Source organism: Periplaneta americana, chromosome 3 (genome assembly GCF_040183065.1).
Source record: "Periplaneta americana isolate PAMFEO1 chromosome 3, P.americana_PAMFEO1_priV1, whole genome shotgun sequence".
Classification (NCBI taxonomy): Eukaryota; Metazoa; Arthropoda; class Insecta; order Blattodea; family Blattidae; genus Periplaneta; species Periplaneta americana.
This window is the reverse complement of record NC_091119.1, coordinates 11,556,746-11,584,231: the sequence shown is the minus strand read 5'-3', so window position 1 is coordinate 11,584,231 and position 27,486 is coordinate 11,556,746. Positions and strand designations below refer to the sequence as shown.

The 27,486-nt window shown below is 37.4% G+C and overlaps 1 protein-coding gene across 2 annotated transcripts in view; it reads left to right on the top strand.

The window, feature by feature from the left end:
• The window catches only part of LOC138695801 (nucleolar protein 4-like), a 927,536-nt gene that overhangs the window by 399,929 nt on the left and 500,121 nt on the right, over nt 1–27,486 (top strand). For both annotated transcript variants that reach the window (XM_069820005.1, XM_069820004.1), the window contains exon 3: nt 2,121–2,639. In XM_069820005.1, the coding sequence (XP_069676106.1) occupies nt 2,121–2,639 (519 nt within the window). The remainder of the gene's footprint in view (nt 1–2,120; nt 2,640–27,486) is intronic.

Below are 27,486 nucleotides of genomic sequence, written 5' to 3'. Positions count from 1 at the left end.
AGCCAATACTAAAGAGAATCACGCATATAAATATCTACACCACACCGCCATTAAATATATGGAAAAGACCAACACCACTTGATTAATAATTATAAAAATATTAGATTTTTAACAACAATATTATTATCTTACGTAAGTTTTATAGTTTTTAAGTAACATATACTATATATACTATATAGCCGCAACTTAGTAAATCACAGAAATGAAGATCTAATTTAAGATATTCTCTACACCTACATATATAATCCCAAAACGTTTCACTTTCATATCAATATAGCATTAATATGTATAATTAATGAAAAATAGTCACATCATGGCATTAACTACAATAATATTTCATTTCTAATGGTAATAATGTCATCAAACCACCTCAAGTTTTGTACTTTTTAATATCCAATACACAGCTGTACCCAGAAAATTACATACCACAGAATCGAACCAGTAAATTATTTTTAGTAAGTTAAGTTTTTAATAACCAATTTAATTTGAGCTCTAAATATGTCAGCATTCTTGCAGATCATGGCCTTCGTGTAATATTGTTTACTGTATTGTGTGTTTTGTTTTATTCTGAAATGCAATTAGATAGTTCTCAAAACTGACGACAGATGGATTTTGGAAAATAGGAAAATGATGTTGAAAAGTTGACATTTTACTGAAAACTACTATTTTTCTGAAAAACTTTGAGTTCCAAGCTTCAAAATGAGGGGTCATTTATTAAAATCCGTCCAGCCGTTTTCCTGTAATTTCCATTACCAGTTCAAATTTTATATATACTAGTGGCTTGTGCAGCAAATGCTGCAAACTAAGTTCATTAGACGTTCAAATAAACATTTTTCAGATTTATTTTCAATGAAGAATACCAGACATTCGGAAAGTTATTTGCTTCCATAACAATGAAAGATACCCTCTCTCGAGCCAATACTGAAGAGAACCACGCATATAAATATCTACACCACACCGCCATTAAATATATGAAAAAGACCCAACCCCGCTTGATTAAGAATTATAAAAATATTTGATTTTTAATAATATTATCATACGTAATTTTTATAGCTTTCAGTAACATATAGTCTACTATAGCCTATATACTACATAGCCGCCACTCAGTAAAATATAGAAATCAAAATATAATTTAAGTTGTTCTCCACATCTACTTATGTAACCCCAAAACGTTTCACTTTCATATCATCAATATAGCATTAATATGTATAATTAATGAAAAATAGTCACATCATGGCATTAACTACAATAATATTTCATTTCTAATGATAATAATGTCATCAGACCACCTAAAGTTTTGTAGTTTTTAATATCCAACACATTTCGGTGCTGGACCCCGGACTGATTTCACCGGCATTATCACCTTCATATCATTCAGACGCTAAATAACCTAGATGTTGATACAGCGTCGTAAAATAACCCAGTGAAAAAAAAATATCCAATACACAGCTGTACCCAGAAAATTACACACCACAGAATCGAACCCGTAAATTATTTTTAGTAAGTTAAGTTTTTAATAACCAATTTAATTTGAGCTCTAAATATGTCAGCATTCTTGCAGATCATGGTCTTCGTGTAATATTGTTTACTGTAGTAGCTATGTGTTTTGTTTTATTCTGTAATGCAACATGGCCGACTTGATGCTCGCTTCGCTTCTCCTTTACAAAAAAAAAAAAAAAAAAAAGCGAAGGATATGTCAAGTCGGCAGTGAATGCTATTAGCTAGTTCTCAAAACTGACAGATGGATTTTGGAAAATAGGAGTATTATGTTTAAAAATTGACATTTCATTGAAAACTACTATTTTTCCGAAAAACTTTGGGTTCCAAGCCTCAAAATGAGGGGTCATTTATTAAAATCCGTCCAGCCGTTTTCCCGTAATTTCCATTACCAATTCAAATTATATATATAGATATAGATTTTGCCATTCGTATTTAGTTTTTTCATCTATTTGTCATTCCTTTGTGTTAGTTTTTTTATATCATAATTTTACCTTAGCTAATGTAGACCTAAGTACAGTATTAGGGTTTTGTTGTTTACTTCCCTTAAAAGTTTCTTTCCAAGGCCATGAAATCCTTGGCTTACAATATTCGTGTTACATCGTGCTCGTGATATTTTCCAGATCACGGAGACGTACGCGTTTCTGCCCCGGGAGGCCGTGACGCGCTTCCTGCTGGGCTGTACCGACTGTCAACGACGTCCCAGATCCCCATCTCCAATTACAGCCAACGCCCTGAAACCCGCCCCTAGCCCTAGTCTTACCCACATCCCATCAGACCTGGAGCAGCCCCCCCTCACACCCACCACGGACTCCGATAACTTCAGCCTTCCATCCCCCATCACCGTGAAATCGTCCCCCAACACTGCGAGCTCCAGAAGATTGAACAACCACCACGTGAACAATAATCATCATAACAACCACCAACAGAGAGCCACTTCCACGCCCATGACGCTGAAGCCGAGCGCCAACCATCAGCGCCTCAACAATAACAACAGTAATCATATCCATAACAATAATCACCTGAAGAAGTTGGTAGAGCCGCCAGATATCGACTTCAGCCTTCCCATCACGACTACGTACCTGAAACACATGCGCAGCCTTGGGTACACCGACGAGGATGCCCTCAAGATTGACGTCGAGGTGAGTACTGAGTCTTTTATAAGTTGGGGTCGGACCTATGAGAAAACATTTCACACCTTCATCGAGACGAGTAGACATTCTAGCGTTAGCTCATAATGCTAACACTAAACAGGACATCATTGTGGATCCAACGATACGTTTTGAAGTAGGATGTCATCAGTCAGTCGAGGTTCACGAGAAGAAGTCGATCTGTGAGCCTAAGTTAATTACTGTATTTCAAACTTAAAAGTTTCTTAATCCACATTATTGAGATATTCGGGTTGATTATAGTTTCTCGAGGGGAGTATACGAGCTTTTTTTTAGACAGCAATTTCGTCTGCCTACACCTCTAAGAGACGACATTGTGATAACTGTGTTAAAAAAATTCTGTAAAATCCCAATTAATCAATGGTGCCACATTAATGCAATTATAATTCTCCAGTGGGCGGGTAAAAGGGCTTAAGCCATTAATTTTTGTGATATAAGATTTTAATTTTATATTCCTTCATTAAACCCGTTTCTTAAAAGCGATCCTAAAACCAGTGACGTCAAGAAACATGTTATTTTTCGGATTTACAACAGTTGTGAAAGTTTCTTATGTAAATTTTGCATAGAGTGACTTAAGCCCTTTTCCCGAATTTCTGTTTTTAAAATGTTGAAAAAAAAGTGTTTTCAACCAATTTCGTAAAACTTCAAACATATTTTTTATAAGTTCAAAATGCGTATATTGAACAAATTTCAATATAATGTAAAACCACTTTACAATTCTCAATTTTGCAACTAGTAGCATTCCTTATAAATTTAATTTCTGCAGCTGGAAATATTCTTTGATCTAGGCTTGAAATATTCAGGAGTAATTTATATTGCATCCTCAACATTTACATCAGAATATAGTTGACATGAACTAAACGTCTGACAACTGTTTGGTAATAAATGAAGGAGTCAGTTCGTTATTACGTGATAAGGCTGTAGTAATAGCGTTTCAATCAAACTATATTATTGCATCGTAACGTCGATATTACAGTTTTGATATCGGTAAATATCTAACGGAAAGGCCTACCCGTCAATAATTCTACAGCCTTGAATTATTATTCCTATTGCATCAGATAATACAATTGTCACTTCTTTTTAATATATCACTCTCGGTCAACGTTCACGGTAATGGTTTGATTTTAAACTGGTTCACAATAATCCGGGAACGGAAACGACAACGAGAACGGAAATAATTAAAAAAAACAGTGAAACCTCTCATTTACGGACATCGAAGTGACGTACAATCTGTCCGCATCTGGGAGATGTTCTTTATTGGGAGGGAGGCTCCCCAATCTAACAGTAAATTTATAATATGAATTATGTATCCCTTCGAGCTGTAAATGAAATGTATTACTGTAGTTTAATTCAAAATCCAGTATACTGTACTACAGTAAAATCTTTGGAACTTTGAAACTAAGACCGAAAAAGGAAAATACAGTACTGTGCCATGCAATTTTATTCTACCTCTGCAGTTATGCAGAACTGTAATTTACAGTTTTCAACTTAACCTTTACTTCAGGTGCCATGTCTCTAGAAACAGAATAACTAATTGAAGTGAAGAGAATAATCCTACTAACTGTATGATGTGTCGAATACAATTTCACAATCGCGGAAATCTTGGACCCATCAGACAGATTAAATTTTATTATTCTGTTTATCCACCTCCTTTCAGATAACAAGGGGTAGCCGGCTGGGCTAATGGTAGCCTACAACACCTTTATTGTCTTCTTTCATGTTAAGAAATTTCTGTATAGTTCTCAAAACTAAATTTTCCATTTCTGTAACAAATTAGGTCTTGAAAACCAAGTTCTGTCCGCAGTCAGGAGGTAAAGCAAGCTTTAGGACTGTGAAACAGCTGTCCGTGTCCATGTCTAAAAGTGTCCATAAACTAGAGTTAAATTTGTCATTATTTCTATATTATTTCAGTTGGGACATAAAAATCTGTCCGTATTTGAGGAGTGTCCGTATATTGGGGGTGTCCGTAAGGAGAGGTTTCACTGTAAATGTACTTAAATGTGAGCATTCACAATAGTTAATAGCCTTAAAGGCTGTTCCATAATAAACTGGGAACGGAAACGAGAACGGAAATATTGTTAAAATAAATGTATTTAAACGTGAGCATTCACAATAGTTAATAGCCTTAAAGGCTGTTCCATAATAAACTGGGAACGGAAACGAGAACGGAAATATTGTTAAAATAAATGCATTTAAATGTGAGCATTCACAATAGTTAATAGACTTAAAGGCTGTTCCATAATAAACTGGGAACGGAAACGAGAACGGAAATATTGTTAAAATAAACGTATTTAAGTGAGCATTCACAATAGTTAATAGACTTAAAGGCTGTTCCATAATAAACTGGGAACGGAAACGAGAACGGAAATATTGTTAAAATAAACGTATTTAAATGTGAGCATTCACAATAGTTAATAAACTTAAAGGCTGTTCCATAATAAACTGAGAACGGAAACGAGAACGGAAATATTGTTAAAATAAACGTATTTAAATGTGAGCATTCACAATAGTTAATAGCCTTAAAGGCTGTTCCATAATAAACTGGGAACGGAAACGAGAACGGAAATATTGTTAAAATAAATGTATTTAAATGTGGGCATTCACAATTAACGAGAAACTTGCCGGAGCCCGGAAACGCTAACATAAAAATTGTGAATGCTCACATTTAAATACATCTATTTTAACAATATTTCCGTTCTCGTTGTCGTTTCAGTTCCAGGTTTATTGTGGACCACCCTTTAGAATTACCGTATCTCGTCAGCTTACAGTCGCTGGAAGACGACCGTCATGAGTTTGCTAATTCCCTGTCCACAGTTGCCCTCCATACCAGGTCGGGCGGGTCGCACGTGTATATTTCGTGCGTGTACTTTATTACGGCTTATCTTGCCCGCCGGGTGGGATAGGCAACACATCACACACCCGTGCGTGGTGGGTGGACTACTGCATGCGTCACCGCCGTTGCCGCCGCGCCACGTTGACAACAGGTTATTTTTACCGCAGAGGGACAATGAGAGCGGCTCCTGCGTTTGTTCCTCGCCCAGAATATCACGTTACTTCGCGTGGGCGGTATAAAATTATGCCTCGTGTAGCTATTGTGTCTTTCTGTATTTAAAACAGATGCGGTGAAAGTGTAGGTCTATCGGGGGACTGCGACTTAAGATTGATCGGTTTTGCGCCGTACAAACCGAATGCTGCGCAGTTTAAATTTTTTGTCGATTCCCCGTAATATTATGTGTTTTGGCACAATATATATATATATATATATATATATATATATATATATATATATACATATATATATATATACATACATACACACACACACCGTTGTGGAGTAGCGGTGAGCATGTCTGACTGACCGTGAAACTAGCGGGCCCGGGTTCAAATCCCGGTTGGGGTTTTTCCGAGGTTTTTCCTCAACCAATTGAAGCAAAATTCCTGTGTAACTTTCGATGTTGGATCTCGGACTCATTTCGCCATCATTAATTCACAATTCATCATCATTATCCTTACAATAGCCCGGGTTAAATTCACGGTGCGGCGTGCTGTACTTGTACAAGAATGCGGCCGTTTCATATTGTACATGAAAACAATTTTGACGGAACTCTGTGTACAGTGTAGGAAATCTGAAGTACTACTTTTAAGTTAATTAACATTGTACATGAAAACAATTTTGACGAAACTCTGTGTACAGTGTAGGAAATCTGAAGTACTATTTTTAAATTAATTAACATTGTACATGAAAACAATTTTGACGAAACTCTGTGTACAGTGTAGGAAATCTGAAGTACTATTTTTAAATTAATTAATATTGTACGTGAAAACAATTTTGACGATACTATGTTTGTGTACAATGTAGAAATCTTAAGTACTACTTCTAAATTAATTAATATTGTACATGAAAGCAATTTTGACGAAAAAATGTTTGTGTACAGTGTAGAAAATCTTAAGTACTACTTGTAAATTAGTTAATATTGTACATGAAAGCAATTTTGGCAAAACTATGTTTGTGTACTGTGTAGGAAATATCAAGTACTACTTCTAAATTAATTAATATTGTACATGAAAATAATTTTGACGATACTATGTTTGTGTACAATGTAGAAAATCTTAAGTACTACTTGTAAATTAGTTAATATTGTACATGAAAGCAATTTTAACGAAACTATGTTTGTGTACTGTGTAGGAAATATTAAGTACTACTTCTGAATTAATTAATACTGTACATGAACACAATTTTGACGAAACTATGTTTGTGCACAATGTAGAAAATCTTAAGTACTACTTCTAAATTAATTAATATTGTAGGTGAAAACAATTTTGACAAGTGTTGAGAACTGATAATTGATTCTTCAATGGTAATCTCGTCTTTGATCCTCTGGAAAGAACTTCACTTCAGAATTATTCGCAAATCAGGAAATGTGAGAGGTTAACGGTATATAGGTACACAAATGCTCTCGAGTTGTCGTCACGAGTTTCGTAGATCGGGATCCAGCGCGAGTACGAGGCAACCCAACTTGAACACATCGATCCAGAAGGAAGAAGCTGAGCGTACATGGCTCAGGGTGGGTGGGCTTGAAGGTGCCTTTGGGGGTGGGAGGGTGGGTGCAGACATTGCTGTGGAGTGGGAAGAGGTTCAAGCAGCCAGAAAGGGTGGAACTGGAAAACAAGACAAGGGTGCAGGATGGGGATGCTAGAAAGTAAGAGAATACTCGAGGGGAAACGAAAGGGGGTGGTTGGGAGGGGGATGATAGCGGTGTAGGCGACTGACTGACGTGGTTCCCTTTGGGCTGGGGTTGGGATGGGTGGCTTGGATGGAAGAAAGAAATTAGAGGACTATGGGGCGGTTTGGGTGTAAGGGGGAGCGAGTGAAGGATTGGGGTGCTTGCTAGAAGAAGCGAATGGTGGAGTAGAAGGGGTGCCAGAGATGGATAACGCCCGAGTCTGCTGCAGGGGTGTGTCAGCAGGGTAGTTAACGACGTGCAATGACGTTCTGTCACCCTCAGTCAAACACTTCCAGTAAAACACACTCTCTGATACGTCTTCAAGTGGTGCGCCGCCCAACTTTGAAAATCCACACAAACTTTTGTGTTTCGCCTTTTTATAAACTTGAGGTTTCATGTGTCTGGAAGCTCTGTCTTTCCATTGTGAAATATCAGTTGAGTACCCATGTTCCAAATGAATATACAGTCAACTCTGGATATAGTGAACTCGGTTATAGCGAACCAAAATCGTTGGTCCCGACCCGCATACATTAATATTTCCGTTTATAGTGAACCCTCACTTCGGTTATAGCGAACCTAAAACTAGAACATCCCCAAGGAAATGTAATTTTAGAATTCCAAGTATAGCCAATGTCCAGAACAAAATCTCAAACCTTCTACTCGTTAAGTGCATTGAAAGACAAAAGATTTGTTCAGCTTCTTGTACTGCTTGAAACATGTTAAAGGGAGTAGTGTACGCAGTGAGGGAGAAAGGAAGGATTAGTTCTGACTCCTTTAAAAGAGGTTATTAGAAGAATAGGAAGAGAAAGTGTTTTCTTTTGTAAAAGGGAATAGAGTGATGACCAAATGGTAAATACAAAAAGGATTACAGTATAATGGTCCTCAACCCTCCCTCCCGCATCTTTGTAAAAGTGAATCCTGAGAAATTCCAAGGCCGAGTATAGTAGAATAACTCTAGTGGGAAGGAAGAAGTGAGAAATCGGTCAGTGCCTACTACCTACATGATCAGATTAGATTCAAGTTTCGAACTGTGAACATTCAGAATGTCGAGCGTAAAGTGTTTAAGATGGAAGATAAAGTGAACATTATTATTGATAATGAACGTGGTCTGTCCCAAGTAGACATTAATACTGTATGTATAGCAACGTCAATAGTATAAAAACACACACTTCGGTTTTAGTGAACCTCGGATATAGTGAACGTAATATGCTGTCCGTAGAGGTTCACTATAACCGGAGTTGAGTGTACCGCAAATAACATGATGTCTTCGCTAACCACATGAAAATATGGCTGTGTTTAATTATAAAACAAGTGTTTTCCTTTTTATCTAGTATTAAATTTATATTTTTTTCTGGATATTTACAAATTATCATCACCACTTCACGGTATATAGGCTAATGCCTGTTCTGGCTTCTAAAGTCTGTCCATATTTTCATTGGTTGTCCCTGACTTCTTCGTCCTTGCGGTTGGTAGTTAATTGCGTTTTGACAATGCTAGAGTCATTCATTCTGTGCACATACTGTCTCCAATTCTGTCCGCAGTCTTCTATTTTATTATTGAGGGAATATATTTATCTTCTGTCTTACTAATAAAAACTCTTATGCAGACGTTTAACTGTCTTATACTTATACAGCGAATATATCTTTTATAAGCCGTGTGTGAATTCCTTACCAATAATCACTACATACGTCGTGTATAGCAATATAACTACTACAGAATTACGTCATAGTTTCGTCATTATTTTGTTACGAAAGTGAAAAATTAAACCAGTTTTTAGACTTACTGTAAAGTTATCATTGAGATGGTTGGTGTTGCTTCGCGAAGTCTGGCTCAATTGAAGATGTAGTAAGTCGAAAATCGATCTCAACATTAAGTTTACACATATATACATCTTGATTAGCCTACACAACTTTTAAAATTATATCACTTCGGAATATGTATTATATGTCTTTCTCGTGTTAGATTTTACCGCACATGATTAACATGTTTCGGCCTGTTACTGACCTTCTTCAGAAGTGACTGTTGCTGGTCTTGGCGCCTTTTGTTTTGTTTCCTGCGGGGGTGTGTTTGTGTAGTGTAATGTGGAGTCAAAGACATACATACTAAACAAAGACAACAACAAACACGCAGACAACATCATATATTAGCACAGATACGTACGTAGATGGCATACTAATAAATACAATTCAAAGGAGACAAAAGACAAATCCAAAACCTGCATCAACACAAAGTTACACTACACATTAGAAATTGAAAACAACAACATCCATAAATTTTCTAGACATCATAATAACAAAAGTAGACAACAAAAACACATTCAAAGTCTACAGAAAACCCACAACAACAACAACAACAACAAGACACATACACAACACATCCAACCACCCAACACAACACAAACAAGCTGCATTCCTAACAATGGTACACAGACTACTCAACATACCAATGAACCAACAGGATTACAACGAAGAGCTAAACACGATCAAATACATAACACAAGAAAACGGATACAACCACAACATAATAGACAACCTAATACGAAGCACAAAACATAATCACAAAAAAACATAAGAATACAACACAAACACAAGAACACAAAAAATACATCACACTAACATACGAAAACAAAAACACACACAAGATTGCAACCTCATTCAAGAAATTAAATTACAACACCGCATACAGAACAAATAACACTCTACAAAAACATCTCAACACACAAACAACACAAACAAATACAACCACAAAGGCGTATAAAAACTCAAATGTAACAGCTGCAACAACTTTTACATAGGACAGACAGGCAGATCATTTCAAACACGTTACAAAGAACACATCACAGCCATAACAAAATTACAAAACACCTCCACATATGCAGAACACATCACAAATGCCAACCACACCTACAGAGACATCAACACAGACATGGAAATACTGCACATCCAACCAAAAAGCCAGAAACTCAACACACTAGAACAATACGAAATATACAGACACACAAAAACACACCCAAATGAAATTCTCAACACACAACTCAATTTCAAAACACACACACTCTTTGACTCCACATTACACTACACAAACACATCCCCACAGGAAACAAAACTAAAGGCGCCAAGACCAGCGACAACCAGTTCTGAAGAAGGCTAATAACAGGCCGAAACATGTTGACCAGGTACGGTAAATTCTAACACGAGAAAGATATATAATACATATTCCGAATTAAGTTTAATTCTGTATTTATTCATCAAGAAGACCAGAGCAGAATATTTACTCACAAGTATGGTAATGCATATGCCATTGTATGTATGTATGTATTTATTCACACTGCAATGGGTGGCAGTGGTAACTAATTACACTCAACAAAGACAATAATAAACACAATTAATAAATAATACAATTAATAATACCAATAATAATAATAATAATAATAATAATAATAATAATAATAATAACAGGGAACATCCTAAATTAAATGAAGCACGATCACTTAAAATAACATTTAAAGTAAATCTAATTTTTACCTTAAACCTATGTTCGAACTAAAACCCACGAGTATGATATGTTCATATCTGCACAAGTACCTTTCAACACAACACTCATTTCGCTGTCAACTCACTCACTACTCTGGAACTACGACACATTTCACTGATTCTATCCTGATTTCACTAACACTTCAAAAACATTTCACTGTTCAAATACTTTGCACTGCCACTATAAACTATAAAGCTTCATTGACAGGAACACGTTTCACTTACACAACACACTTCACTGACACAACATAATTCTTCACTGATAGAACACTTCAATAACAAAATATCAATTACAACCTTTAAATACTGTGTATAATTATCGTCTATTAGTAAAGTCCTTAAGCCTATTTTTAAATACATTTTTGGTTGTTGGTAAAGCCTTTAGTAAGTCTGCAGGTAAAGCATTCCAGTCCCTGATAGTACGATTGAGAAAAGAAAACTTTCCAGTGTCCGTCCTCTGTCTTCTGTCCCTCAATTTATAAGAGTGGTCGTTCCTTGAAGAGTAATTTGGCGGCTGCAACCTATTTTTTATTTCTCTCCAGGCAGGCATTATCAGTTGTATTGTAATTCTGGAAACATCTGGTTATATGCGTGGTGCATGCAACGAAGATTGCAATAGGGACGTTGTAGGAAACACAATTTTTAATCTCGAATCGGATGATAATTCTAATAATTCTGAATAAACATTAATTTTATTTTTTGAAGACACCTAAAAATCTCTTGTAGTTGATAAAGCAACGATAAACGAGGGGAGCGAATGAGGGTTCTCTAGCAAGCATGCAGACACAACTTGACACCCCCCTGTATCTAATTCAGCGCGCACGAGTGGTGCCACCATCTTTGCCTGGTTAGCACGAGAGCGCTCTAGCCAGGTATACAGTAACCCTCCTTCACCCCTTTATGCGCTCGAAACCGCGGTGCTGGGTAAACCCATCCCTTGATTCCACCTCCCCCCACATCCCACCCCTACTGGCTCCTCTCAGCATTTCCAACTCCACTCCAGTGAACTTGAAAACATGGACATGTTCAAAAGCGCTGGGCCGCACGGGGGATCGGGAGGGGAGGACTCGAATCGACTGGTATTATTCAACGCGGCTTAGTGTCATCCCTCATAACAGGGACAGGGACAGGGACGCGTGTGGAGTGGCATGACGTACACCGGAGGTATTGCGCCACTCATTCTTAACCACGGTACAACACACCGGCTTTACAGTAAGAACGACATAGGCCTACTTCATGGAATTATCCTTTTGAAAGACAAAAAATCTCTCTAATCTGTTTGAAATTAAATCTGAGATCTCTTAACCTTTAAATTCCCAAAACTTCATTTCTCACACTAGTTTATTAAACCGTGTCGGACCGTAAAGAAAACAACTACCGCAATGTCCATATTTTATATATTGTACAATATTACAGTATTGTGAAATTTTAATTTTCCTACCAATTTTTTTCTATTTTTCTATTAAAATTATAGCATATAGCCTATTAAGCTGTTGTATCCTATAGGATACATTGCGAATTTAACGATTAAACCATCCGTATTCACTTTTCTGAGATGTTGTTTCGCGCAACCAAGAACATTACTATCCATTCATAGCTGCAGGATAAGGTTTAGTTACTCCTGCGTGAGAAAGGATTAATTTCTTTTCTGACGCACTCGAATTCTCCATGCGGGATCATTAGTGGTCCAGGAAGTAAACAATGAATTGCATGCGGGGATGTTTGAAGATACACTTGAATTGCATGCGTGGATGACTCTCATAAGAGAAAAGTCGAATCACCGAAAGAAGAAAACAAAATTAATTTGAAGTAGACTCTCAAACATATACTGTAAGCTCATAAACAAGTCAGGTGCGTCTCTTCAGTGAGTGAAACAAACTACTTGTTAATAATTTTAAATGTTGTTTATTGTTGTAACAGTACCTACTGAAAACTTATATTTACATGCATCCATCCTCAGAGAGAGATTCAACCATATAGTCAACTGTCCGCGTCACCGTTTTTGGCGTGTGAAATAAGTAATGGGAACGTTAAGTACAGGTGTTTTACCTTTGCCGCAGTCAGTCTGACAACTGTGTTTGACAAATGGCTGATATGTCGTGTATAGGAAGTGGTACCATTCTCAGCTACACTAGCAACATGCTCACAAACCGGGCACTATATTCTAGGACTTACTTACTTACTTACAAATGGCTTTTAAGGAACCCGAAGGTTCATTGCCGCCCTCACATAAGCCCGCCAGCGGTCCCTATCCTGTGCAAGATTAATCCAGTCTCTATCATCATACCCCACCTCCCTCAAATCCATTTTAATATTATCCTCCCATCTACGTCTCGGCCTCCCTAAAGGTCTTTTTCCCTCCGGTCTCCCAACTAACACTCTATATGCATTTCTGGATTCGCCCATACGTGCTACATGCCCTGCCCATCTCAAACGTCTGGATTTCAAGTTCCTAATTATGTCAGGTGAAGAATACAATGCGTGCAGTTCTGTGTTGTGTAACTTTCTCCATTCTCCTGTAACTTCATCCCGCTTAGCCCCAAATATTTTCCTAAGCACCTTATTCTCAAACACCCTTAACCTATGTTCCTCTCTCAGAGTGAGAGTCCAAGTTTCACAGCCATATAGAACAACCGGTAATATGACTGTTTTATAAATTCTAACTTTCAGATTTTTGGACAGCAGACTGGATGATAAGAGCTTCTCAACCGAATAATAACACGCATTTCCCATATTTATTCTGCGTTTAATTTCCTCCCGAGTGTCATTTACATTTGTTACTGTTGCTCCAAGATATTTGAATTTTTCCACCTCTTCGAAGGATAAATCTCCAATATTTATATTTCCATTTCGTACAATATTCCCGTCACGAGACATAATCATATACTTTGTCTTTTCGGGATTTACTTCCAAACCGATCGCTTTACTTGCTTCAAGTAAAATTTCCGTGTTTTCCCTAACCGTTTGTGTATTTTCTCCTAACATATTCACGTCATCTGCATAGACAAGAAGCTGATGTAGCCCGTTCAATTCCAAACCCTGCCTGTTATCCTGAACTTTCCTAATGGCATATTCTAAAGCGAAGTTAAAAAGTAAAGGTGATAGTGCATCTCCCTGCTTTAGCCCGCAGTGAATTGGAAAAGGATCAGATAGAAACTGACCTATACGGACTCTGCTGTATGTTTCACTGAGACACATTTTAATTAATCGAACTAGTTTCTTGGGAATACCAAATTCAATAAGAATATCATATAATACTTCCCTCTTAACCGAGTCATATGCCTTTTTGAAATCTATGAATAACTGATGTACTGTACCCTTATACTCCCATTTTTTCTCCATTATCTGCCGAATACAAAAAATCTGATCAATAGTCGATCTATTACGCCGAAAACCGCACTGATGATCCCCAATAATTTCATCTACGTACGGAGTTAATCTCCTCAAAAGAATATTGGACAAAATTTTGTACGACGTCAACAAAAGTGATATTCCTCGAAAGTTACCACAGTTCGTTTTGTCCCCCTTTTTAAAAATAGGTACAATTATGGACTCCTTCCATTGTTCTGGTACAATTTCCTTTTCCCAAATAGCAAGTACAAGTTTATAAATTTCGCTATATAATGCACTTCCACCCTCTTGTATTAATTCTGCTGGAATTTGATCGATACCTGGAGACTTGTACTTTTTCAGATTTTCTATCGCAATTTCGACTTCTGAAATCGTGGGTTCGGGTATAAATGGCTCAGCAGTTTGTATTTCAATTTCGTCCCGATCATTTCTATTTGGCCTATGTACATTTAGTAGTTGCGCAAAATAGTTTTTCCATCTGTTTAGGATTGATGAAGAGTCTGCAAGCAAGTCACCATTCTCATCCTTGATCACGTTTACCCTTGACTGATATCCGTTCTTAAATTCCTTTATACCCTTATATAAATCTCGAATGTTTTTATTCTTACTATTTGTTTCTACCTCATTCAGTTTTTCCTTCAAGTAACCTCTCTTTTTATTCCTAAGTGTACGACTTGCTTCCCGTCTTTCATTGAAATAATTATCTCTATTCTCCTCAACTGGATCCTGTAAGAATTTCAATTTTGCCTGTTTCCTTCTTTCTACTACCATGCAACAATCTTCATCAAACCACGGTTTCTTTTTCTTAGTTTCATAATAACCTATGCTCTGCTCAGCTGCAATTTTGATACTTCTAGGACACGCGCCAAAAACGCTGGCGCCAGCTGTACCATTATGAGTGAAAAATTAAGAAACCATATGTTATTGATGGTTTAAAATTTTACTTTCGAAAGACACTAATTAATATGTATTATATTGCTTTCGCGTGTTAAATATTAGGTACAGTATCTGTTTCAGCCTGTTATGGACTATCTTCAGAACTGGTTGGTCTTCGCGCTTTTTGTTTTCGTTTCCTGTGGGGGTGCGTTTGTTTAGTGGACGTAGAGTCAAAAGATTGTGTATGTTCTGAAATTGAGTTGTGTATTGAGAATTTTATGTGGATGTGTTTTTGTGTGTCTGTATGAACACAAAAAAAAAACACAAGAAAAAATAAAATTCGAATGAATTGCGTATCACACTGTAGCTTAAAATTTCAGCGTTTGGAAATGACACACGGCAATCGAATTTCACTTTTTCTCCCAGTACTGACATTTTATGAAATTTATTACTCTACCCGTCTATCGACTTCCCACTATACTCTCAGCAACAAAAGAGGGATTTAAAGCACTATATACGTGGTGTTTCTCGACATCTTTTCCCTGCACATCTGGCGCCGCGCCTGTAACCCGGCCAGGGACCACCCGAATTCATAACAGAGGACGAAAGTACCGAATCTTAATTCTATTTTAAAATATAAGTATACTGGTAATAAAATACGCTACATAAATGATAAATTTGCTTTCGAAGGGAACAAGAGTAAGGTGGTCCGCGGAACTGTTCTGACTTTAAAAAATGGTCCCCACTTCAAAAAAGTTTGAGAAACGCTGGAGTAGATGGATGGATGAACGGATGGATAGATGATTGCAGTGGATTGATGAACAGATGGATGCAGTGGGTGTATAGATAGATGATACAATGGATGGATGGGTACAGTGAACTCATGGATTGATGAAGTTGATACAGTAGATAGTAGAATGGATAGATGGATACAGCTGGATAGATGTTTGGATTGTAGTATATGGATTAATGGATGGATAGGTGTAGTGGATGGATGAATAGTGGACGGATTAAGTGAATAGATTGATGGATGGACACTGCAGATGGGTGGATGAATGCAGTGGCGTATACTGGTTAAAGGGTTTGGGCTACCGCTGACCCTATTATTACACAAAATATATCTAACAATTACTTTAATTTTAATTACTATGGTAAAACTAATAATACAAAATTATTACATTATGTTATATTATAAACTTTTTCTTTTGTAATTTCCTTGGGCTACCGCCGGTAGCCCGCAAAATACGCCCCTGGATGAATGGATGTAGTAGATGGATGGATGTAGTAGAAGAATGAATAGTAGGATGGGTGGGTGAGTGGCTGATGGATACGTAGATAGGTAGTTCAGTAAGAAAAATGAGGGTTGAATGAGTGGAGAAAAAAAAAGCAGAAATTAGAAGTGAGAGGGGAAAGGAATGAAGATAAAAAGAAAGTGAAATGAAGGAGAGAAACAAAAAAAAAAAAGAAGAAAGAAAGCAAGAAATGAAGGTAAAGAAAGAAATCCCTGCTGATACGCGGGTAATCCGCTTATTGGCCCGCTGTTCAGCATGCGTACGTACTGCATTGAAAAGGATGCGCAGGCTGCTGATACCCGTCCCTCCCCGCAAGAGATCGCGAAGTTATTTATCGGCGCGGCGGACAATCCGCCGTTGTTTGCGGCGTGGGAGCGGAGAGCTGTTCGGCTTAATTGCGTAAAGAAACTGCATTTCTACTGAATCTGTTTCGAATTAAGGTTTTGTCTCCAAATAAAGCTAGAGATATTTAAAAACTACAAAAAAGCGTTCACACATCCGCATCTGTGGATGGAATGTGCGTATTGTAGTAACAGCAAACTTTCTATGGATTCTTAAGTTACAAAATTACTCACTTTTCTGTTTTTATCAATTGCAAGAAGTCTGTGAAAATGTTGAAACAATAATAATTATAATTGAAGCGTTGGGCTATGTTACAGCCTGCTAACTGTGCAGGAAAAACAAAAATGTTACATTGTAATTCCAGTCGAGTTTGAGGGCCAAGACAAGAGATAGGTGCTTCTCGTACTGGGTTTCGCCTGCGAGCTCCTGCATGTTTTTTAACACAGAACCTGTTTCTACAAATTTTCCATACCACAACATTATGGAATCGTATTTAGGTACATTACGCACACCATACTCACATCGAAATTTTCTTTGAATACTTTTAACACTCTCAAATTTAGCATACCAAAGAACACATTGTGCCCGCTGTTGATTTGTAGTAGACATTTTAATAATCTACGATTTTCATTTGTCCTTTCAGATTATGCATTGTTGGTTGTCATATTTGGAAAGTCCTACCGTTTAATCATAATATAACCAGCAAGAATTTTTTCCTACTACGGTATCATAATAGATTTATAATAATAAATTAATATTATACATACCCAAACGGATCAGACTATATTTTACAATATAAACTGTTTTTTATTACTTCAGTAACATTTAACATAATTCATTACTATGATTATTGCATCAATAACTATTGTATGTAGTCTATAGTAATATTATTTTTCATACAACATTAATCATAGTTTTGTTATTTTTATAGCCTATAGCAGTTTGGGGGTACGAAGATAAAAAAAAAAAGTATTTTGGGGGTACGGCAGCAAAAAAGATTGAATACCACTGGTTTAGAATTTAACACAACCGTTATCTACAAATCTTTGAACAAACCGCGAAGAGCACCCACGATGACGGACGGTCGATTCGGCGTCAAGTAGGCAGAAGTGGTGCCCTATTTTTAAAAGAGTAGATTATAATGAAAGGATAATAATTGTGGGCGATGTTTGTGGAATGATTAGGGGAAAGCTACAGAATTACAAAAACCTTCATAACCTTGGTTTTGTCCAACACAATTGCAACTCCGCCTTTGCCAAGATGTGAACCTGGGTCCGGGTCGTCATAAGCCAGCACACTGCCAACTGAACTACCAAAAGACGGCTGAGCAGTAATGTAATTTGAATTGAAAAGGAAACTGGTCTTTTTGTTCATTTCTGAAGAAGAAAAAGAAGAAGAACAAGAACAAGAAGAAGAAGAAGAAGAAGAGAATTGAAGTAATCGATAGAAATGTAACCATTGTCTCTTTGTCTGCCATGAATCTTCCAATACCTGCTAAGAATCGAACCTCGGTCTCTGTTGTGTAGTTGTGAACTAACACATATAAAGTTTATCTCGTTTAAAATTTAAGGGAAAATTGCAATCGATCTTAAAGATTCTTAAAGCGGCACTAGATATAATCATTATTATAATGTGTGATGTAACCTTGGACTTTTGTGTTGTTCCCAATGTTTACGTTAAGTTGGCAAACCTGCCCAGACGCCTTTTTTCCTTTATCGTTGTACAGTGCCGTGTTTTCTCTGGCATGCCGCTATTTTTGTATCCTGAATACGAATCGAATATAATTTTGCTGAGCTTACGAGGTTTCCACTACTGGTGATTGAGGAAATGAAATGTAAGAATTGGACGGTTTTGTGATTGACTTAAGGGACGTGGGGTAAAATGCTACAAATTTCAATCTTCCTCCTGCGTAAACGAATGCTACAGTCGGAAACATATGAATGTGGGTGGCTTCAGTAAACGCGGCAGGTGTATGTTGCGCTGTTGCCAAATCAAGTGCGCTACAATATTTTTTATCTGCACAAAAGTCCGAGAACAGCTCTCGTACAAATAACGTCCATTGCCCCGCCCGCTAAAAATTTTGTACATCTTTCGAATCGAAGTTAAGCATGTTTAAAATTTAGATAAACATTGGTCCGGAACACTTTATGCAAGAAACAGAATGCTGGCAATTCTTAATACTGGGACATCATTTTATTTTTACTAACGTGTCTAATACTAACCTGGCTGTACCTTTGGATCAACAATTAAGAACCGGAAACACCGTTTGCTACCCCGTTCCACGACTGGAGTTCCATGATACTGGCGTAATATACAAACAAATCACTTTACTAGGTATAGGAGGGAAGAAACGTAGTTCATCCATTTACGTAAACTAGGAAATATCGTGACTTTGAGTTTGATAATTTTCATTATGTTTTTGTTTAATCAATATACAGTACAGTATTAACAATGAGTGTTTTTACTCACGAACTGAGCTTTCCATGCGGACGTATTCATTATGCAGTATATATTATACTGTCTACAGCACATTAGCGTACACTATAGAGAATGAAGTTATATTGAAAAATAACCATAATATGTATATTTAAACACATTTTTGAAAATGTTGGCCGTTCATTTCGATACAGGCTTCAGTTCTAATGTGCATATTATCGCACTACAGACTATTGTACCTAATTCCAATTACCAGTTTCGTCCTTCGTACTAGTAACTCAAGTTGAAATAATTCTGTACCTACTCTATAAAAGAGACCTTACGTACTTTAAATTCAATCTTCACTTCTCCCCGATCCGAAAAGATAAAATTACTCAGACATGCTATCTACTGTCCGTCCAAGTAGTTACGTCGCAGCGTCGTAGAAAGGGAGGAAATCACGTGACAGTTAATTACTTAACGAAGCCCTTTTATTTAAGTTATTTAAAACAATTGTATGGGTATAATATTACGTAGACGTCCAATTCCTAACAGAAATTAATGTTGTCAGAAAAAAGCTAAGACAGCCCAGCCAGAGAGAGGCGAATAGAAGCAGGTGGGAGAAACCGGGATGCGACATAGGCAAATGGAAAATGATGCAATATTGAAACCTCTTTCGTCATGGAAAACGCGAATATATTTTTGGAACGTACTGTTCACTATGACCGTAAGGCTACTATGACTGTATATGCGGTCTTGGATCTGTGTGGAGGACGGTTGAACTTCATTAGTAGCAGGGGTGGGAGTGAAGTACATTAAAAAACTCAGGTACAATAAAAATTGAAGTAAAAATAAAATTATGTCCCTGTATAATCGAGGATGAAATAAGGTGATTGTTAAGGGGGATAATACACTGTGTCCCTTACAAAACTCCCACAATTTAATTAATCATTGCTAAGAAAGTATGCGGGATAATGAAAAGGGACTATTATTAAAATAAAGAGAAACTCAAAGAATTGTCATTTCATTTGTCTATCATTTGATATCTTCTGCCACGAACTCTTCTCCCGTTCACCATTCCTTCCAGTGCATCCTTCAGAAGGCAGTTTCTTCTCAGCCAGTGACCCAGCCAATTCCTTTTCCTGTTCCTGATCAGTTTCAGCATCATTCTTTCTTCATCCACTTTTTCCAACACAGCTTTGTTTCTTATTCTGTTTGTCCACTTCACACGCTGCATCCTTCTCCATATCCACATTTCAAATGCTTCTATTCGCTTCTCTTCACTTCGTCGTAATGTCCAAGTTTCTTCCCCATACAGTACTACACTACACACAAAGCACTTCACTAGTTTATTTCTTAGTTCTTTCTCTAGAGGTCCGCAGAAGATGCTCATTTTTCTATTAAAAGCTTTCTTGGCCATTGCTATCCTCCTTTTGACTTCCTGGCAGCAGCTCATGTTACTGCTTATAGTACATCCCAAGTATTTCAAGCTGTCCACTTGCTCTACTGCCTCATTTAGAATTCGCAAGTTTACCTTCTTTATTTTTCTTCCTATAACCATGGTCTTCGTCTTGTCGGCATTTATCTTCATTCCATACTGCTCACAGCTGTCATTTAGCTCCAGTAGCATATCCCTTAGTATTATCTTCTCTTCTGCTTACAAGCCATATGTATGTATGTATGTATGTATGTATGTATGTATGTATGTATGTATGTATGTATGCATGTATGTATGTATATGTGTATGTATGTATGTATTTATTAACACTACAATTGGGTATACACCCGGTGGCAGTGATATATAATATACAATAATACCCTTGCAATAATATAATAATTACATCACTAAAAAAATAAAATAAAATAAACGTAAATTTATTTCTAACTATAAATAAATGGATGCAATAAACCTAGGACTATAAATTAAAAACTATTCTAAAATGACGCCTACATTGAGCAAAAGTAAATCTAACTTATAAGTACTTCCATTTCACCCAACTATTACCAATTTAAGTAATTACATATCAACTAAATTACATATCATCTTAATTAAGTACACATCAACTTAATTAATTACATGACACAACTTTAGATACACTGCACCTACAATTACATTTTCAGTCTAATATTCTCAACCTTTCCTAAAATGTATTTATTTTAAGAGAACCACCCTGAAAGATTGCCGCAGATAAGCTGTTCCAGTCTACTATTGTGCGGTTAACAAAGGAACATTTTGCCACGTCCTTTCTTTGTTTTCTACATTTAAACTCCCTAATAATCATGCCATTAGGAAAGTTCAGGATAATAGACGGGGTTTGGAGTTGAATGGGTTACATCAGCTTCTTGTCTATGCGGATGACATGAATATGTTAGGAGAAAATCCACAAACGATTAGGGAAAACGCGGAAATTCTAGTTGAGGCAAGTAAAGCATAGGGTTGGAAGTAAATCCCGAAAAGACTAAGTATATGATTATGCCTCGTGACCAGAATATTGTACGAAAAGCAAATATAATAAATTGGAGATTTATCTTTCGAAGAGGTGGAAAAATTCAAATACCTTGGAGCAACAGTAACAAATATAAATGACACTCGGGAGGAAATTAAACGCAGAATAAATATGGGAAATGCGTGTTATTATTCGGTTGAGAAGCTTTTGTCATCTAGTCTTCTGTCAAAAAATCTGAAAGTTAGAATTTATAAAACAGTTATATTACCGGTTATTCTGTATGGTTGTAAAACTTGGACTCTCACTTTCAGAGAGGAACAGAGATTAAGGGTATTTGAGAATAAGGTTCTTAGGAAAATATTTGGGGCTAAGAGGGATGAAGTTACAGGAGAATGGAGAAAGTTACACAACGCAGAGCTGCACACATTGTATTCTTCACCTGACATAATTAGAAACATAAAATCCAGACGTTTGAGATGGGCAGGACATGTAGCACGTATGGGCGAATCCAGAAATGCATATAGAGTGTTAGTTGGGAGGCCGGAGGGAAAAAGACCTTTGGGGAGGCCGAGACGTAGGTGGGAAGATAATATTAAAATGGATTTGCTGGAGGTGGGATATGATGGTAGAGACTGGATTAATCTTGCTCAGGATATGGACCAATGGCGGGCTTATGTGAGGGCGGCAGTGAACCTCCGGGTTCCTTAAAAGCCAGTAAATAAGTAAGTAATAATCATGAGCAAAATTCTTATACACTTTATTTTTTTTTATCACATTTAAATATTTCACTTTCTAATTCGCAGATTTCTTTCCAAATAAGGAGGTTAAACCCAAAAAAAAAAATCCTCCTTTTGTTTGGCCTTGGTAATAATGAAGTATGAAATAAATGCCAAAACACTAAAATTGAGCATTGATTGAACTAAACCTAACCCCTGAATGTGTTATGTCGTTCCTGTCTCGAATCCAATTGTAACACGCATTTGAACCTACACCGAGTTGTAGTCCGAATGAAGTTTTGAGGCTTACGAACTAGGTACGTGGAATTTATGTAGGTGTCTCTGTTTTCGATATTTCAGGTTCTGTACAGCCAGCTCTACCCTTGTGGTATATAGACGAGGCATTTCCCGTCTCTGTTTCGTTAAAACAACCCTGTGCACGGAGCACATCAACCCCCTTCCAGATATTCATTTCAGTCCTGTACTCGTAGAGGCTGTCTTCCTGATCTGCCCACACCACCGCTTTACTTCACAGACTTCCCCCCTCTCTACTTCCCAACCCGGTGGTACTATTCTCCGCGTAATTCCCTTCTTCCCAATACTACATACCCCCCACCCCCCATCTCCTGGCAGGAGAAGAGACCAAGCCATCTTCCACCCACCTAGAATCCCACCCCATCCGAAAACCCTCTCGTAACGTCTCCCCATCCCCTTTATTCTCTTTCGTTTTTTTATCCCTCTTGCTTGCTCTCCCCCCCCCCCGCTTCTTCCTCGACGGCAGCTTCCTAATTCCTTTCCTCGAAAGTCCACCTGCCTGAGGTGCACGCGGACCGAGTGGGGTCCGCGAGCCCTGAATTATGAAGCCCTCATGAAATCTTGAATTGTTTGTACTCGTTCGAAATCCAGGCAGAACAAACTCTGGCGTCGCTTTCGATCAAAGTAAATAAACGTATCACCCTCTCACCCCGTCAAAGCCTGTCGATATTTTCCACAACTTCTTTGTCTTGTTTAAACATTCACTGTTCTTCCACTAATACTTCGAACTCGAGAGTTATTCCATGTGTAATCTGTTTTAAGAGTTGCAAGTGTCAGTCTTTATTTCTTTATTTCTAGCCTTCAAATTCTAATTCATCTAATTCATCCATAACAAAAGTTGACAACAAACACACCTTCAAAATATACAGAAAACCAAACACCACCACCACACACATACACAACACATCTAACCACCCCACACAACACAAACATGCTGCATTCAGGACAATGGTACACAGATTACTCAACATACCCATGAGTCAACAACACTACAATGAAGAAGTGAACACAATCAAATACATAGCACAAGAAAACGGTTACAATCCAAACATAATAGACAACATCATAAGAAAGACCAAACAAAAACTTAAACACAAAAACACGCAAAACACAACACAAACACAAGAACACAAGAAATACATCACACTAACATATGAAAACAAAAGCACACATAAGATCGCATCATCATTCAGAAAACAGAAATACAACATAGCATACAGAACAGAAAACACACTACAAAGACAACTTAACACACAAACAACACAAAAAAATAAATACAACCACACAGGCGTATACAAACTCACATGTAATAGTTGCGACAAGTTCTACATAGGACAGGCAGGAAGATCATTCCAAACACGCTACAAAGAACACATTACTGCAATAACCAGAGGACACAATACATCTACATACGCCGATCACATAACCAATGCTAACCATACATACAATAACATAAAGATATGGAAATCCTACACCTACAACCCAAAAACCAAAAACTCAACACACTAGAACAATACGAAATAAACAGCAGGGGCGATTTCTCAGGGCATGCTATGCTTGCTGCGCAAGCCCAATATTTTCGTAGAATGTGTATTTCTCAAAATGGAATTGCGTACATTAAAATTTATTTTGATTTTTGGAATACTGTATAGGCGAAATACCATCCGCAGGTTGCACACCGCAAGTATCGCAACGCTTGCTCGTTTCTCGGAGCTACAGGAAAGACGTAGAAATAGCGAGAATATGATGCGCGCGCAAGTGCCTTCCTCCTTAGTCCGTCCTAGGCGCACATGCTTCTGTTATGTGTTGTTTGAAGCTCTGGTCCGAGAGCTACACCAAGGACTATTTAACGTTACGCAGATCAGTATTGACAGCGGGAATGTGCTGTGATTTGCGAGTGCAATGTAATTGTATGAGCGGAATGCATGTGTTATTAATTCTTAAACATTAATTTGAAGTATTGCAATGAGTTCGGAATTGTGTGTTATTGAAACCTTTTTATTAAATCCATTTTCCCGAAGGACTATTCAAGAGAAGACAGATCTTATAGAGAATATGTGCGCTCGTTCAGTGCATCCCATTACAACAATATGCATTGGTAGGCAGGGTCGAAAAAACTAAATAAACTGTTATGTTGGCCATGTTTGTTATATTATATCGAACTTCTACATCTGATCAGCGAATATGATCCATGACTCATAATGATTTCATAATTATAAAATAAATTATTTATGTGGGTCTGATTATTTTTATTAATTATGAATTATTATATCCTCCCATCTTCCCAAGCCTAACTTTCGTGACTAGCATTCACCCCTGATAAACAGACACAATAAAACACACCCAAATCAAATTCTCAACACACAGATCAATTTCAGAACACATTCACAATTTGACTCCACATTACAACACACAAACACACTCTTACAACAGGCATCGATATCAAAATGACGCTAGGCTCTGACTATGGTGTATATATCGAAACAGCTGTAAGCCCACGTACTTAAATATATAACACTAGCAAGTTGCCCATTTATCAATCTTCTAAATTTTTTTATGCCGACCATGCCCAAATGTAGTAATTATACACCTGGTAGCAGTCCTTTAATGCATGTCATTAAAGTACAGGTGTTTTCAGCCAATGACAACTCAGCTTACAGGTTTTCACCCAATGACAAGTCAGCTTTGTACCGTTATAAAACCGCAAGTATCGATTATTCTCGGATATGCAATCGAAAGAGAATTAGCGAAAAGTCACGGAGTTTGTAAATCCAAAACTGTCGCAGAAGGTTATGTTCTGTTACTATAATAATTAGCGTTAATTGTAAATAATATTCAAATAAATTCAATTTCTCATCTCGTTTCTCAATGTCGAATTCAATAATCAAGGTTATACCAAGTTTAACGGGATTACATCAAGGTCAGTGACATTATTGTTCCTCGGAAAAAATCAATACTTTCGCGTCTGCGCACATCTCACAATTCACGACCTAGAACAAGGTCACTTCCGATCTTGTCAGATACAAATAAAATGTATACATCTGAATAATTTCAAGTTAGAAATATGGTCGAGCATAAAGAGTCGTATGAAACTCGCCTATAATGGTAATTAAGAAGCTCGTATGAAAATTATAAAACTCGCTTGCGCTCGTTTCATAAACATCCATACTCGCTTCTTAATTACTATCATTATAGGCTCGTTGCATAATGTACTAATGTTTATGTTTGAAATTACGGTTTATTGCTGTTAACCATGTATGCTTACATATCTAAGAAGGCAATAGAGGACAAAAGAACAAGAGATACGATCCTCAACTTTTATGGAAGAAAAATAAGTCTCAGCTTCTGTGCCGGTTATCGAACACTGGTCCGCTACATCCGTAGGAGAGGAGTAGATAATTCAATTATGAGGAGGTAAATAATTCGGCAATGTCCATATAAATGTTCACGACAGAATGATTCAATTCAGTTGCGTGATTTGGTTCAACTGGCTACAAATAAAGATACAATGCCGGCATAATATTACCTGATTGTTTTAATTGCATAAAAGTGTCAATCAGGGAGAAACGGACCGGATGAAACAGTCAAAGCGCATCACATCCAGTTTTCACGAGCCCTGCGCTCTGGGAAGGACGGTTGTCACAGTCCCTGTCCGTCTGTGTGTCCGCTCACGCGAAATTATGCAAAACTGCTCGTAGTATTCCCTCGAATCGCGAGTTCCATTTGCCTTAATAAAACATATCAAAAATAAAATAGCAAAACATACGTATGCTACCTATAGACCATCGCCACTGTGGTGGATTTTTGAGAGAACAGACTGGTTATCCAAGTACTGTACAAATATAGAATGGTAGCGAAATAATCCTGCAGAATGGAAGGGAAGATAGGGTACTTACATACTGGCTTTTAAGGAACCCGGAGGTTCATTGCCGCCCTCATATAAGCCCGCCATTGGTCCCTATCCTGAGCAAGATTAATATAGTCTCTATCATTATATCCTACCTCCCTCAAATCCATTTTAATATTATCTTCCCATCTACGTCTCGGCCTCCCTAAAGATCTTTTTCCCCTCCGGCCTCCGAATTAACACTCTATATGCATTTCTGTATTCGCCCATACGTGCTACATGCCCTGCCCATCTCAAACGTCTGGATTTAATGTTCCTAATTATGTCCGGTGAAGAATACAATGCGTGCAGTTCTATGTTGTATAACTTTCTCCATTCTCCTGTAACTTCATCCCTCTTAGCCCCAAATATTTTCCTAAGAACCTTATTCTCAAATACCCTTAATCTCTGTTCCTCTCTCAAAGTGAGAGTCCAAGTTTCACAACCATAGAGAACAACCGGTAATATAACTGTTTTATAAATTCTAACTTTCGGATTTTTTTGACAGCAGACTGGAAGATAAAAGCTTCTCAACCGAATATTAACAGGCATTTCCCATATTTATTCTGTGCTTAATTTCCTCCCGAGTATCATTTATATTTGTTACTGTTGCTCCCAGGTATTTGAATTTTTCCACCTCTTACTTACTTACTGGCTTTTAAGGAACCCGGAGGTTCATTGCCGCCCTCACATAAGCCCGCCATTGGTCCCTATCCTGAGCAAGATTAATCCAGTCTCTATCGTCATATCCCACCTCACTCAAATCCATTTTAATATTATCTTCCCATCTACCTCTCGGCCTCCCTAAAGATCTTTTTCCCCTCCGGCCTCCGAATTAACACTCTATATGCATTTCTGGATTCGCCCATACGTGCTACATGCCCTACCCATCTCAAACGTCTCGATTTAATGTTCCTAATTAT